The sequence below is a fragment of the Neofelis nebulosa genome, chromosome 4 (assembly GCF_028018385.1).
Source record: "Neofelis nebulosa isolate mNeoNeb1 chromosome 4, mNeoNeb1.pri, whole genome shotgun sequence".
In the NCBI taxonomy this organism is placed as follows: Eukaryota; Metazoa; Chordata; class Mammalia; order Carnivora; family Felidae; genus Neofelis; species Neofelis nebulosa.
In genome coordinates, this window is record NC_080785.1 from 49399273 (window position 1) to 49416303 (window position 17031).

General features: G+C 43.4%; 1 protein-coding gene across 5 annotated transcripts in view; it reads right to left on the reverse strand.

Moving 5' to 3' along the window:
- CREB5 (cAMP responsive element binding protein 5) overlaps nucleotides 1-17031 on the reverse strand; it is a 401242-nt gene that overhangs the window by 245292 nt on the left and 138919 nt on the right. For 4 of the 5 annotated variants that reach the window (XM_058724736.1, XM_058724737.1, XM_058724740.1 and 1 more), the window contains one exon: nucleotides 1863-2035. In XM_058724736.1, coding sequence (XP_058580719.1) covers nucleotides 1863-2035 — 173 coding nt within the window. Of the gene's footprint in view, nucleotides 1-1862; nucleotides 2036-14887; nucleotides 14969-17031 lie in introns of those variants that run through there. The other variant, XM_058724739.1, reaches the window with a different exon arrangement.

The following is a 17031-nucleotide window of genomic DNA, read 5'->3' on the forward strand; positions in this document are numbered from 1 at the left end:
CAAGCTCACGAAACCATCACTGCCCACAGCTCTCATTTGTTAAGATGGGTCTTCACAAATCACAACCCATCTGATAGGTTGAGAAATGTGGGAGACAAGGCACCCCTTCTAAAGCATTCTAAGGAGGAATAAGCTGGTGTTGTTCCCCATGCTCACTCTTGATCTGAAATTCCTACAAACATGAAAAACAAAGGGAAAAGCGCCTGGCTGGCTCAGTCCATGGAGCATGTGACTCTGGATCTGGGGGTTTGAAGTTGGAGCCCACATTGGGTGTAGAGACTACTTAAAAATAAAGTCTTTGAGAGACTGGTAAAAACTGAGAATAAACTAAGGGTTGATGGGGGGTTGGGAGGGAGGGGAAAGTGGGTGATGGGCATTGAGGAGGGCACCTGTCGGGATGAGCACTGGGTGTTGTATGGAAACCAACTTGACAATAAATTTCATATTAAAAAAACAATTTAAAAAATAAAATCTTTTAAAAAACAAAGGGGGCAAGACACATTGGCACATTGCAGGTCTGCTTTGGGTTGCTGTTGTTGTTGTTGTTTTAAATCACCATATCCAATATTCAGCTGAATATTCACACTGAATTCTGATGCACATACCAAATACAGCAAGCTCCCTATCCTATTTTTTTTTTAATTTTTTTTTCCAACGTTTTTTAATTTATTTTTGGGACAGAGAGAGACAGAGCATGAACGGGGGAGGGGCAGAGAGAGAGGGAGACATAGAGTCGGAAACAGGCTCCAGGCTCTGAGCCATCAGCCCAGAGCCCGACGCGGGGCTCGAACTCACAGACCGCGAGATCGTGACCTGGCTGAAGTCGGACGCTTAACCGACTGCGCCACCCAGGCGCCCCTCCCTATCCTATTTTAAACAGAGGATTGTGGGAACATACAGCAAGCAGTTCTCAGCTTTCAACAATATAAATTTATCAGAGCTCTTTGGCTTAAGTTACTACTTTTTCTTCCTAGGAACTTGACTACTCTTAAATTTTCTATTTCCTCTTCACTCTACTCCTGCGAGGGTGGAAAGAAGACACATAACCATCATCCTGAAGATAAGGAAGCAGGCCAGAGATTCTGTTATTTCTGAGAAGCTCGCGGGTAATGCCCAGGCTGCTGGTCCTCAGACCACACTCCAAGTAGGCAGGGGATAGCACTGTCATATGAAACTCAGAAGTGAAAACTCTTTCCAACCCATAAACAGAGTGTCTGGGATTCTGACGAAACCGACCTTTCTACCAGTTTTTCTCAATACCGCAGTACTGTCTTTTTTACATAAGCCAGGGGGAAAGGGCTTGCTGTTTTTGCTTTTTCTACTCCAGGAACGAGCCTGGGCCAACACAGAGGAAGGGGAGAACTAATAGAGAGGTATTAACAAGGAAAAGAAGCAAAGAAGAATAATCAGAGGGAAGCAAGACTGGAAATACATGGAAGACACAGGGGCTGGGCTCAGCAGATCCTAGGAAAAAAGGGACACACTCTGTGGGAGAGGAAGGTGGGCTGGTGAAACCTCCCTCTACCTTCCTCAAGCATTTGTCCTAAAAGTATGCTCTGCTCTCCGTCACACCCAAGGGGTTTTCTCCCGTCATCTTGAAGTTCACAGCTCTTGTCTGAAGAAACGATGCCACCGAATGCCTTGCTTTGCCCCGCAAAGTCCAGGATCAAAAGTTTCCACCAAATGGGGACTCCCCACCCTTCTCCCATTAAAAGCATCACTCTAAGGGCCAGGTGGTACCACACCAGCCAGGAACACCAACTTCTGTCTCACCCAATCCGAGCACCAGAAACAAGGAGAAAGTCCAGAACATTCTCTGAGCTCCAGCCAGGACCCAGAGACAACTGAGGAAGTCTCCTTACCCGATCTGGCGGTTGGTGGAAGGTGCCTGTGTGATGACAGAGCTGGACTGGGGCGACGGCATGGCTTGCTGAATCACAACGCTGGTGTCATGGTTGGGCATCCGGGTGCTGCCAAGCTGGTGAGCTCCGGGCCCCGCCATGGCCCCACCAACTGTGTTATGCATCGAGATATTCTGCCCAGAGAAGACAGAGGGGAAGGTCAGAAGAAGTCAATGTTTTATGCTACTCTCAAGCTCTCAGAGGACAAAATTGGGAATCTGGTCATGTCAACTAACTAAAGAGTTATGGCTTCTGGCAAGCCATGGGTCCATCCATCTTGTTATAACTTACAGCCATGAGCAGATGAGAAACAACTATTTACCCTAAGAGTAACACACATAAGAAAACACCCTGAAATTTACTAATCACTCTGCTGCCTTCCTGATGTAAGGTGTCTATCAGGGACATTTGATGCATATCTTCTCTGACTTGGTGTGATATATACTGTGTTTGAAAATAATTTCCATGGTGAGTGCACGATACTATGATTTAGTGAAGAGCTGTTCAGCATCCTGCTTCGAATGACATGCACACTAGGCTATTGTTTCTTTTTCAGTCGCATGAGAGTGGCCAACCACCTACTTTTTTTTCCCTCCCAGGAAACTACTACCTTTCCCAATCATAATCTAGGTACTCATGACCCAAGCTCAACAACCTGGAGAGTGAGGATAGATGACTGGCAGAGATGACAGGGTGTCTGGAATCCAATGCCAAGAGCCAAAGTTGCAACTTTCGGCTGTATCTCCATAAAATCAATCTCTAACAATTTTTATGGAATAACGGAATATAGAATAATGATTGCTTGTTCATTTACTTTTTCACTGTCTCGTCCTCTAGAATGAAGAACGTTTGTGTTCATAACTCTCTTTCACGGTACTTGGAACATTGTAGGCACTCAGGTAAACATACATTGCATGAATAAACCAGTGAAGGCAAAATGTGACATCTGAGTCACTTAAGGGAACTAACAGCCTGTGCTTATTTGTGATGACTTGAATGAAGGTTTCCTTGTTTAAAATTCAAAAGTAAGGTAACACACGCAAGGTAAAGCTGTCTTAAAAGACAGTTCTTCTTAAAAAAAAGAAAGTCACTGGGACAAAAAAAGAGGATTCACACTGGAGCAGAAGTCTTACCAATGTGGTGGAGCCAAAAGGTGAGAAATTCAGAGTCTAGAAAAGAAAGGGAAAGTGCAGGGTAAAGCCAAGTAAGTAAGTGGGCCTCTGTAAACAGCTAGGCACAGCTCTTCAGCTTAGAAGGGTAGTGAAATTCGAGAGGTCACTTGGACAATGGGTTGAAGATGGCAGAAAAGAAATGGGAGTGTCACTAGCAATTTACCGGAGGGAAAATATATATCTGTCTGCGCTTTGGGGTTAGCAAAGAAAAAAATAAATGTTACCCAGGAGAACCAGAAGTGGTTCTTTGAAGTTCTTCTGCAAAGAACAGGATTTCCTGCACTACGTGTTAAATGACGGCGATAACATATACGGTATTTGGGGTGGTTGTGTCCATCACGTTGCACCTTTCCCAGATTTCTGATTTCTAAATCCTGACCACACAGTTTGTCAGGAGTCCAGATGGAAACTGGGCACCTGGCTTAGACTGTGGGCCGACTGCGTTATCGCGGGATCCCAAAGGCATGAACAGTCAGTCGTCTGTACACACACGCGGTCCAAAGGCTCCTCTTTTACACTGGAAGGTTTTTCTGACGTGGGAAAATATTGTGGTTGGTTAAAGCAAGATGAAAGGAAATGGCGATTTGTGTTGGAGTAGCAGTGCAGGGGTATGCTTAAGTTCTTTTTATAGGGTCTAGAGATGTAGCGAATTGAGCTCAAATGATAATAAAATAAAATAACTGGGTTACTTTTTTTTTTTTAATTTTTTTTAACGTTTTTATTTATTTTTGAGACAGAGAGAGACAGAGCATGAGCAGGGGAGGGGCAGAGAGAGAGGGAGACACAGAATCCGAAGCAGGCTCCAGGCTCTGAGCTGTCAGCACGGAGCCCGACGCAGGGCTCGAACTCACAGACCGCAAGATCATGACCTGAGCCGAAGTCGGACGCTCAACCGACTGAGCCACCCAGGCGCCCCTGGGTTACTTCTTTAAAAAGTGAACCTTAACAAACATACTTCCCTGGGTCTTAATGAGGTCTTGAGGAAGTCAGCAATTAAAAATATTTTTTTCCTCCATTGTTGGGATCCTCAGAGAGACTACCAAGTTTTCATCTTGCTCACAGTCACCTACTTTGCCAATAATAGATCTGAGGCACCGAAAGATTTCTGGCTCTTTTTAGAATTATTTTCTGTTGTGCTGTACTATCAAAAATTATGAATAGAGCTGCAGTCTAAAATTTAAAATAACAATCTTTCAATTGCCAAAGAAGAATATAAAATGTATGAACCTTCCTTGGGTTACCCGCGGCACTATTCTTCTATCACCCCCCTATGCGGTCCCCAAGTACTGCAGAGTCAACCTACGCATCTTTGATCTGTTTCTATCCTTCTATCTCTCCTCCTGCCAACCTACACCCAACCACCTCCATCTCCTTTCCTGGACTAGAAAGTGGTCTCCTAACTGGTCTGTCACTTACTTTGCCTTCCCTTTCTCCTTTTGCCCATATACGGTCACAGTGATTTTTTTTTTAAGTTTGTTTGTTTGTTTGTTTTAAGAGAGAGAGAGAGAGCAAGCGCATGAGTGCACAAGTGGAAGGAGGAGCAGAGAGAGAGGAGAGAAAGAATTCCAAGCAAGCCTATGCTATGAGCACGGAGGCAGACTAGGGGAGGGTATGCACAACGTGGCCCTAGAGATCTTTCAAACTGTGAGATAATGACCTGAGCTGACATCAAGAGTCAGAGGCTTAACCAACTGAGCCACCCAGGCACCTGGCATGGTGATCTTTTCAAAAACCAAAACTGATCACGGCCCACAATTCTCCCCACCCAACTGCACTGCCCCACCTCCAGCCACCACCCCCACAAGCTTCTTAGATGGCTTCCATGGTTCAGAAGACATTGACGGCACTCTTTGTGTCATCTCCAAAGCCTGTAGGAGACCCTTCCTACCTCTCAGTTCATCTCACACTACTCTTACTCTTGCTTTGTGTTCTTCACTCCACCTTATTGGCATGTTCCTGTCCTCATACTGCCCATGCTCCCTTTCAGCACAGGGCCTTGGGAATATGTTTTTTTCTGCTACCTGTGCCCTTCCCCTGATTTCCACCTTCAAATCTCAGATTAAGCATCACGTGAGGAAGACTTCCCTGACCTCTCCAGTGATGGGCACCCTCTCCCTCTTCTTTGCAGTACTTTTTACAAGTTCACAATTGTTTTGATTATTTGACTAACATGTTTCTTCCTTAAGGCCATAAGCGCAATGTGAGAAGAGACTAAATTTGACTTTACTCCCCATTGTCTCTGTTGTCTAGATCAGTGCCTGCATATAATAAGTGCTCAATAAACACTGAATGAGTGAGTAAACTATAAAATGATATTCCTAAAATATTCAGTATGAGGAAGTCTTTTATTCCCTGGCCAGTTTTTGAGAGTGCTAACTTTTTTTCCATCTGCCGGGATCTCAGAACATGCTTATGGTATTAGAGCTTTAGATATTAAGGTATTTGTTCAATTATGGGCTAGAGAAAAAGAAAAGACCAGTGTTAAGACGAAAGCCACAAACATGGGATGTACACAAGAAGGAAAGCCTTTGAAAAAAATATTAAATGAGCCCTTGGAAGAAGATGCCAAAAGGCGAGCTCTGAATCTTTGAGCACTTTGGCTCAAAGTACGGCAACAACCATTCTTCACCTCCACCATGAAAACCAGGAAAAACTGATCTGTGCTGCAGCACAAAGAAAATGATTTCTTCAGAGGGAAGCATGCTAAGTGAAAGAAATAACTACTTCTTTAATGAGAATCATTAAGAAGAATTTTAAGGGACACTCGGGTGACTCAGTCGGTTGAGCGTCCAACTTCAGCTCAGGTCATGATCTCATGGTTCCTTGAGTTTGAGCTCCACATCAGGCTCCTTGCTGTCAGTGTGAAGCCTGCTTTGGATCCTCTGTACTCCTCTCTCTCTGCCCCTCCCCTGCTCTCTCTGTCTCTCTCTGTCTCTCTGTCTCTCTCTCTCTCTCAAAAAAAAAAAAAAAAGAAAAGAAAAGAAAAAGAAAGGAAGGAAGGAAGGAAGGAAGGAAGGAAGGAAGGAAGGAAGGAAGGAAGGAAGGAAAGAAAGAAAGAAAGAAAGAAAGAAAGAAAGAAAGAAAGAAAGAAAGAAAGAAAGAAAGAATTTTAAAAACTATCCAGGAATATACCTCACACCTTCTCCCACCAACATTTAAGACATCTCTTTGTCTCTGTGACCCCAACCAGAGATGGAAAAGGCTCCTAAGTGTTATATTCTAATTCTTCAGTAATCTCTTTTCTCCACCACACATGAAATCTGCAAATTCTCCACACTCCTTCCCCCAGACCGAGGGAGTAATTTCAAAACATTTTGGAAAAATAAACAATTAGGCAAACATTATCATTTCACATTAAGAGAAGATCTTTTTTTTTCCTTTAAGCATTACGTAGTAACTCAAACATGAAATTATTTTCTGAGTTCACATTTTCCCAATTATGGGTTCAAAACCTGTCTTCATTGATAAAAGAATGGCATTTTACCTCTGGGTAAATTAAATATCCAATTTCAAAAACACGAGTGACTACATCTTGCTGAGTTACTTTTGCTAGTATAGGTGCATAGATTTGGAACTGGTACAATAATGTCATCAAGCCAGTGGATGGGTGTCAATACGCATGGAACAATCAGAGGTGTTCCTCGAGGCTCAGCCTTTCTTTGGCCTTTTCTTGTTCCGCATTTGTACCAACAGCTTGGACGAAGATGTAAAAATTGCGCCTGTCAAATCTGCAGTTGACACGGTGTTGGGAGGCAGAGCTTATGTTCTGGGTAGTAGAATCAGGTTTTACTTGAGCCAACTGTGTGATCTGGCCTCCAAAAATGCTAACATAAATCTAGGTTGCTGTAGAAGAAGCGCGATGTCCAGCTCAAGGGAAGTAATTACTCCACCGTAGAGCGCGCTGAACTGACCACATTTGGCCACCACATTTTAAGGGGGAAATTGACAAATAGGAGGGAATGAAAGCAATGAAGGCATCCAAAATGCATCACAGGAAGAACCATAGAGGAATCAGGGAATATTTAGTCTGAAGAAGAAAAGATTTAGAGGGTCATGCTAACTAACTGCCTTCAAATATTTGTGGGATTAGATACAGTCTATATTACTCCAGAGGGCATAATTTCAAAAAACTGGGATCATGTTGATAAAAGCCAATGATGACTACAATTTGAGTTCTTATTTTGAGACAACCACTATGCTAGATGCTTTATAAACTGCATCTCTAACCTTCACGATGGCATTACAGGGTCAGCGTTATTATCCTCGTTTTAAAACAATAAAAAGAGTAAAATTCCTACCATTACTAATACTATGCCATTCTCTTCTAGTCATCCACACTCTTCCTGGACTGATGCTCTAAAAATACAAATTTGATCTTTTGTCCAAAGACTAAACGAGCTGCCTTGTCACGTACTGAGCTTTCTGGCATTGGAGTTAAGCCAGTAGAGACTAGTGGCCCCGTCAAGGATGTCACCAAGAGGATTTCTGCATCAGGAGGGAGAAAGTGCTGCATGACTTCTAAGGTCTCTTCTATTGCTAAGATTCCCTCACTTACGATACATGGTTCATACTTCGGCCCAATGCTTCCAAATGATTAGTAATCTGTGATAACACTGGAAATACACTGGCTTAGGAGTTAGGAGGTCTATTCTAGTCCAGGCTCTCTACCCCTCCTTGCAGCCATGTAACCTGGATAAATCATCCAACCCCCCTCAGCTCCATCGCCCCATTGCTAAAAGCAGGGGGTTGGACTACCTGGTTTCCATAATTATTTCTGGCTCTGATACTCCACAAGTCTCTTTGTATGTTACATTTTATGAGACATTAAATATCCAAACACTTTTTAGATTCTGATTCACGGGCCTACAAACATTGATTTTTTTTTCTCCATAACCATAAGCTTTTGGAGATGAGTCTCCTAAAAATTATAGCTTTATGCCAGACCCAAGGGATCATGATTCCAGAAACGGATCCAACACAAAGTAAAATTTCTCAAACTTCAAAGATGAAAATTGCAAACTATTTTCACCTAAATCGCTCACTCTGGGGTTCCAATTTCTCCACATGTTCCTTTGACTTCTTCTTCCCTTCATATCCTTCAATATACCTTGCTCTCCATTCAGTGTTGTTCTGAGACACAAAGGGTGTGAATGGAATGAGAATCAGGGCATAATGAGTCTTGATTGCATACTCAGTGAGTTTGAGGTAGGGTGGTAATTGTCTTTCTGCATGCATGGGCTTGGAATACAATATGCAAAAAAAACAACGCAATGTATATGAATATATGTCCATGTTCTTACAAATACCTATAATTTCAGGGCGTGGTCATGAAGGATGAAGGGCAGTGGACCACAGATGAAAGTAAAAGTTGGAGCATACGGGGAGAAGGTTGTTGATTCCCATAAGGTCCCAAAATGCTATCTTCAAATCTATATTCTGTCCAACTGCCAAGGTGTGGAGAATTTATGGGTTTCTCTATAAAGAGCCAGGGTCATCCCGACACGCGTTTACAAGTCAAGTTGTGCAATCTTGGAATTGTCTGCATCTTAATGAGGCCCGGGCAGTTACGAAGACTTTCAGAACTTCCCCGATGTAAACATCCACGAATTGCATCCAAAAGGTGTCTGAGACATTCACAGGATAACACAAGTTCTAACCTTGTGTTAGAAGAGACTAAGCTCTCTGGAGGTTTAGGAAGGATTCTAGAAGGTCCTAACTCCTTCTTTCTGATGCTCTCAGGAGCTGGAATACCAGAGTGAGTATTTTGAATTCTACTAAGAGAGTAGGCTGCTCCGTGACAGAGGGGACAGTGAGGTATTAGAGGGGACATAGTGGGATTGGGGAGGACACCAGGGGCCATGCCAGCTGCCTCTCTCTCCATAACATTCTCCTTAGTGTAGCCACACTGTGAAAGATGAACATAAGAAAGAATCCATCTCAGGCAACTTTGCATCAGGGAAAGGGAGAGGAGAGCACAGAGCCCTGTGAAAATTCCAGCTTTGACATGCACGTTTAAATTCTGCTTTTTCAGAGTATGCTACTTATCCCAGAAGACTTCTAAGGGGAACAAAAACATGAGCACTGGAATATAGGGCTCAAGTTCAGATCAGCCCAATAGCACCCGGGCATGTTAAGTTCTCTGAGCCATACCTTCCTCATCTTTAAAATAGAGATAATCATCTAACGAACAGGGTTGTAGTGAGCCCCACATGAGAGGACGGATGTTCCAGCACAGTGCCGACAGCATACGTGTACTTCTTCTCTCTTAGTATAGTCCCAAATGTGAGGCTCAGAGAGTAGTGGTTCATTCTGGGTGGCTACTCCCCATGACTGATTTTAATAGAAATATTACTAATAACAGCTAGCACTTATACAGCATTACCATATGGCAGAAAACTCATTTAGTCCTTATTAGTCTATGAGGCACATAGGATTGTTAATCCTCGTTTTACAGAGGAGGAAACTGAAGCACAGAGAGGTTAAGTAACTTGCTCAAAGTTATCCAACTGATAAGTGAAGGAGCTCAGACCTAAGCCCTTTGGCTTCAGAGTCCAGATTCTTACGTACTAAGCCATACTGCCTGTATAGTCTTGCTGTAAAAATATTTTCTAGTGAAAAATAACATGGCAAAAAATAAAGCATACCTGCTATCCTTTCTAGGGACATTAAAAGAAATGGTTAATTGATGCTGGTATGGGATCCTGAGAATTACAATATACCTGTCTTACCACTAACTTGGGGCAATGTCATCACCACCATTTTCATAGTTAGAAAAGACTGGGATACGCCATTAATTCATTTCTAAGTTGTTGACTCGTGACACTTGTCTTAATGTTATATTGCCTGCACAGGTCTTTTGAGACTGGTTTACAAGGAACAGGGCAGATTAAGATCAGGGAGGAAAGCTGTACTTCAAAAACTGTTGAACGATACTCCTACCAAACTACCAAAACAACCAACCAACTGTCACTCACTCGTTCTCTGATGAAGTTCAGCTTCCTCAATAGTTCCACGAGTTAAGCAAAAGGCTGAGAAAGAGGTAATTTCTTTGATGTTTGGATCAAGTTCAATTTCCAAGGCAACTTCCCTTACAGCGGGTAGAAAAGCAGCTCACACATGGATATGACCCTCAGTGGCCTTTAGCACACTCACCCGTTCCCAGGAAGTGGAAGGCCTGGCCCGAGTGAGGTTCTAGACTTGAGTCTGCAAGATACGGACCAGCAAGATCCATCTGACTGGACTGTGCTCTCCTCCAACTCCAGACCTCTGTCATCCTTTCTAATACTGGGTTTAGACAAAAGAGCCCTGAACCATCCCTGTAAGCATTTTATAGCTATTCATTTAATACTGTAGTAAAATGCTCAAGACAATAAATGTCTTCTCAGGTGCCACCCTCGACTGTGAGAAACAGTTTTCAGGTGTCTCTCAAAGATCCTGCTCCTTCCTGTTCAGATTCTCCCAGTGCCGTGGACTGTCTGTGTCTCTGCTCTCACCTCTTACTTTAGGGTCTCGGTTAATTCCGCTAAATATAATCATATGGGTTAAAAGGAAGGAAATGATGCCACTTCATTCAGGTTACTAGAATTTTAGTTGAGCAAATCTCTGTGGTTGATGCATCCACAGATATCTTGGAAGTCAGAGTCTCCTCTAATGCCCCTGAAAATGATATTGTACTCACTGCTCCCTGGTAAAGTTCCTCATTTCTCAAGAGTCTTCCCCAAGTAACCGTGGCACCAGCCTACTTGAACACTTCTGCCGGCCATACCTCTGACATATGACTTGAGCTTTTATCATTTCATTCCAATCAATCTTTTCCGTAACATCTCCTGGCAACTCATCCTCTCTACCCTTTTCCCTCTCATTCACACACACAGACCTCAATGCTTCTTGACTATTCATTCCATTTCATGTCTCTTTTTCACCTTTGCACATGATATCTCCTCTTTGCGGTCAATCCAGGATCCAGCACCTTTCTCCTCTGTGGAGCCTTCTCCCACTGCTTCTGGCCCCATTAGTTGCTCCCTGTTTTGTGCTCTCATGGTACCTTTTCCATATTGCCATTAAAGAGCCTGGCTGATTTCCACAAGCACTTCCTCCAGCAAACTTGGACCAGGGAATACGCCAGGTTCACCTGAGAACAGCCAGTGTCTGCTCCTTGATATGCACCTTGCAGACGTGCAATAAATTCAATTTTTCAGTGAATACGTGAATGGTGGCGATTTTCTGCAAGTCTATTGCTTCTCTTTGCTTTACTTTCCTCACTTGTTAAGCAGGAACAACCATACCTGGTAAGGTTTGCATAAATATTTAGTTAAGTAATGCCAATGCAGAGCTTAGTACAATGTTGGACGTATTAAATGCCCAACACTTGTTAGTAACCATTACTTTAATTATCATTACTGTTATCATTAACAATGGTAACGCCGCCTCTATACGCAATTAACCACTCTTTGGTCCTCCATTTTATCCCATAAATACCTCTTTCAAAGCTCTGATAACACATTGGTGCATTTGTTTATTTTTAAGATTGGTCTTCTCCTTCTAGCTGTGAAGACTCTGACAACAGGAACAGTTTCTGATTTCACGTGGCTGTCCCCAGGGCTTAAAACAATACCTGCCACATGGAGGTTTGCTGAATGAACGTGTAGGGAGTGCGACTATAGTGCTCCCAAAAAAGAAAAAAGAAAAAGAACCAACTTTCCCAGAAGACCTACAGTTCAGAGGCAATATGGAAATCTAAGGAGACAGAGGGATAAAAAACAAACAAATCTGAAAAACACCTTTACTCACACAGGCAATAGAAACAGAGACCCATCCTCTAGAGCTGATTAGGCGCTGGCCTAAAGGGTGAAGGGCTAGCCAATGGGTCTGCACCTTCATGTGAGCTCCACCATTATGTACATGATCTTGCTTGACTTATTAGTCTGTTGATTTTGCCTTCATACTGATTCCCACATCTGTCTTTTCTTTGCTATCCCACGAGCTCCAGTTTGATAACCTTCCACACTGACCACGCTATAACTTCTTACTGTTCTCCTGGCTTTCAACCCTTCTGATCCCTCCCAGGCCACTCCAGACCGCAGAGTCCAATTAATTGGTATGAATCAGCACTTTCCCAATGTCATATCTTAACTCTAAAACCTCCCAGGGCTCCCCAGTGCTTACACCGTGAAAGCCCACTCTTAGCCTTGCCTTCAAAGGCTCTTTTATCCAGCCCCATCTCTTACCCCTGTCCCCTGTGCCAGCCCTCCGCTCCGACCACCCTTCTCTACTCACTACACAACTCATGAGTTCAAATTCTCCCCTTCACACCTTTGCAGGTACATTCCCCAGGCCTGGAATTTCCTCTCTGCTTAGCTAAATCCTATCCTCTAGGCAATAAATCTGTTGGTTGATAGATACAGTGTTTTTCTCTAGTATAAATGAGGATAGTATTCCCTGGCTTCCTTTGAACTATGAAGTTAAGGTACAGAATGGCTTGAAAAGAGCTTTAAGAACATATGTATTATCCTGCCACCCTTGCTCTCCTCTCCTCTGACATCCCCTCATTCTTGGAAAGACCGCTTTCCTCTGTTCAGCCTCTGGTTCATCTTAAATACCACCTTTTCAATGTTACCTCTCTAACTAAAAAAAACCCTCCTACTATTTTCTACCTCAGTACCCCAAACCTTTCCTTTATAGCATGTGTCATAAGGTGTGATTTTTATCATTATCATTTCCAGTTATATATTATCACTATCATTTTATTATTATTTTATCATTATTATTTCCAGTTATATATACTTTTATCATTTTTTTTTATTTTTAAAAAAATTTTTTAATGTTTATTTATTTTTGAGACAGAGAGAGAGACAGAGCATGAGCGGGGGAGGGGCAGAGAGAGGGAGACACAGAATCCGAAGCAGGTTCCAGGCCCTGAGCTATCAGCACAGAGCCCGATGCGGGGCTCGAACTCACAGGCCATGAGATCATGACCTGAGCCGGAGTCGGATGCTCAACCGACTGAGCCACCCAGGCGCCCCTATACTTTTATCATTATTATTTCCACTTACCTATTATAAATTCCTGGGAGGGAAAGCGCCCGTCTTATTTTCTCTTCTATTGCTAGTGCCCGGCTCAGTGCCGACACAGAACTAGACAACCAGTGACCGAATGGACAAATGAATTAGGATTTCTGAGGTGATGATATAATAAAGAGCAACCAATTTACAATTTCCTCTCCTTGGGCACACGGTCGTCTTAAGCCTGAGATACAGAGAGATAACATTTGCTGACTTGAATCCTCATAAGTCATATCAACAGAGGCCAGACACAGCTTAACAGTCTCTTCAAATTGCCATGCGTTTGGTCAATTCAAATCACTGGTTGAAGTGAGGCAAGACAGGCCCCCCCCCCCAAAGCAACTGGAAAACATACAGGAGAAGACAAAGTGAAATGATCACAAACAAGCAAGAAACTAGGGTCCTGGGGTGTATATGGGGGAAGGGAAGCGAATGGCACCAACGGCATTGCCAGGCTCCCACTTCTGTACCGCATGGGGAAGAAAAGGTTCGAGAATATCCTGAAAGAGGCACTGAGCACACCGGGAAATGCTGAGGAGACACACTAAGAACCTGGTATGGCCACACCCGGGGCAAACGGCCCATTCTAGAATTAACTAAGTGTATTTCCCTTCCTTCCTTACCAGAACGTGTGAAATTACCAAGAGTAAGGGTGAATATAAAACTACCACAAGAATGCTGATGGTCTGTTTCCTCAGCATTTCAAAGAGAATCAAATACTTATGCTCAATGACCAGAAATACCAATGTAGCGCTCTCTTCAATGCCGCTCATGATCCACTATAGTTCTGGGAAGAGACTTTGCCTTTCCCTCTCCCAAAGCCCCCCCCCACCCTTCCTCGGCTCTTCTCTCCTGGCCAAAAGAGCTGGAGGGTAGGGCTGGCTGCTAAAATGAATCTGCTTGAAAACTCCCCTGCCTGGAGCATTGGTGGAGTATCTGCATTCCTGAATATTTGGCAACAGCCACGCTCTTAACATGAAATAGAAATGTGATCTTCAGTGGGAAGGAAAATGTGCTACAAGATAGACTTCCTCCTCCGAAACAATAGAGAATAAGAGTGCCTGCACTTCGTTTCACTTCTGGTGGAACCCGTCGGGTGGCTTGCCATGAATGGCCTTGCTTTGTAAATTGTTCAGTACCTTCACAAACGTAAGTTACTGCTATGCTGCGCTAGTGATCAATATTAATTCAGGGAAGTGGATGTTTTATTAGAAGACAAGGACCCTCTACCTGCCACTGCTACCAAGCAAACTGAATCATAGCGACTGGTGTTTGTTAAGTCTTCGACCAAAACCCAAATGATATAATGCAACACAGGAAATCAATGAGAGACTGAGTCTGTCTTATTTGATGAAATCCTAATAGAAAGAGATAACATTTTTACCTTGACCATACCAAATGAAATTCACTTGTTGTGTGCATTAGGGCACTGGCCACAACTGGATGCAACAGTCCTCAAAAGAAGCCTCTGGAAATCTTGTCTGAATATTGAGAGCGAATTTTCAAAAAACAATTTTTAACGTTTATTTATTATTGAGAGACAAGGAGAGACAGAGCATGAGCATGGGAGGGGCAGAGAAAGGAGGAAACACAGAATCCGAAGTAGGCTCCAGGCTCTGAGCTGTCAGCACAGAGCCCAACATGGGGCTCGAACTCACAAACCGCGAAATCATGACCTGAGCCGAAGTCGGACTCTTAACTGACTGAGCCACCCAGGTGCTCCAAGAGCAAATTTTAAAATAAGAATTCTTACCAGTCATTTGGGTTCTCTGGGTCCTTAGGAGTCCAGAGAAGTGCAATGGGGGTCAATGAGATAGATGGTTTCCATGTTTACAGTGCATATAATGTACATTCCCAAACCTACATAACACTTATTACCATTCTGACCTCATCACTTCCTACTACTCCTAACCTTACTCGCTCTGCTCTAGACACATACTGGCCTCCTCAATGTTCTGCAGACATACAATAGCCACGGCACTGGCTGCTCCCCCCTCCCCACCCCACCCCCCGAAAAGGTTCCTTCTCCTTCTCCTCACATCTCCTTCTGCCACCAATTCCAAATGTCTGCTCAAACGTTACCTCCCAATGAGCCTTATGTCTGAGGCTGGCCACTCTAAACTGACAACTCAACTTCCTTGAATCCACATTTCCCTTACTTAGTTCATCCTTTCCCATCATGACATCCATTCCTTCCTCACTTGCTCCAATCCAAAAGCACCAAACTACTTCTGATCCCTATTCTTAAGACAATATGCAAGAAAAAAAAAAAAGACACAAAATCCAATGACTCTATTCTTTTTGAACCACTAGAAATCTCTCTTATCTCTTTCTCCGTGGATGCCATGTTTTGAAAATACTTCTTTAAAAGTCATGAATTCATGGGGCGCCTGGGTGGCTCAGCCAGTTGAGCGTCTCGCTTCGGTTCAGGTCATGATCTCATGGTCTGTGAGTTCGAGCCCCAGGTCGGGCTCTGTGCTGACAGCTCAGAGCCTGGAGCCTGCTTTGGATTCTTTGTCTCCCTCTCTCTCTGCTCCTCCCCCGCTCATGCTCTGTCTCTCTCTCTCTCTCTCTCTCTCTCTCTCTCCTTCAAAACTAAATAAAAACATTTTTAAAAATTTAAAAAGTAATAAAATAAAAGTCATGAATTCATTTTTCTGTACCAGTCTTGAAGCCTTCACATTTCTTAATTTCTAAAATCTCATTTCACTCTATTGTACCATCAGACACTACTGTTTCACAGCATTGATAAAATTCTAGGCCCAGAAAGAAACTGATGCTTTATTTTTTTATTTAAAACAATTTTTTTAATGTTGTTTAATCTTTGAGAGAATGAGAGAGAGAGAGAGAGAGAGAGAGAAAGTGGGAGTGGGTAAGGGGCAGAGAGAGAGGGAGACACAGAATCTGAAGCAGGCTCCAGGCTCTGAGCTGTCAGCACAGAGCCAGACGCGGGGCTCAAACCCACGCACCATGAGATCGTGACCTGAACTGAAGTCGGACGCCTAACCGACTGAGCCACCCAGGCACCCCAAGAAACTGATGCTTTAGTTTTTCTGGGCAAACTTGCTGCAGATAAATGTATAACTGCAATTAGAAAATTTGACTACTATATCACTTGGGATGCCAAAAGGAAACAGACAGCACACTGAAATTGTGTAACTTGAGAACTGATTAATAAATAAACTATTTGCAAAGGTGTGGGCAGAGTGCAGGGAAGCCACAGCCACATTGCAGTACCCTGGGGCCAATAAGCGTTCCTAGGCCTATAGGAGTTGAGAGAAGGGAGAGGTTACCAGACCTCAGGAGAGAGACAGGTTAGCAGGAGACCAGGGAGGAGAGAGCTGTGTGGACAGGGCATCTGGCAGGACCTGGGACCTTTGGTCAAAGAAGACAACTAACTGAGGCAGCTGGGAGAATAGACACCCAATTACCCTTTTCTCCCTTTCTGGAACCCACTGTGGTAGTTCATGGCCACTGGCCCAAATCCAACAGGAAAACACAGGTTAAAGGTCAGCCTTTCAGGGGCAGACAGCAGGGTGGAATAGGGGGGAAATGGGCCCAGATGGGCACTGAGAAAATATCTAGCACAAGTATGTTTGATTAAATTTATTTTATTTCACAAGCAATAAACTTATTAGAGAAAATTTGTGAGGAAAAACAATACATGGGAAGGAACAAAATCACCCATCATCCCAACATACAGAAAAAAACTAATAGTTTACTATATCTCTCCAGATATTTTCTCTCTATATATGTATACACACCATGTACACACACGCACGCACACACACACACACACACACACACACACACACATACACATTATGATATGCAAGAGATCCAAAAGATCAGAAACCCCACTAGGATGCAGTAACACAGTTTGCATTCCACCCCACC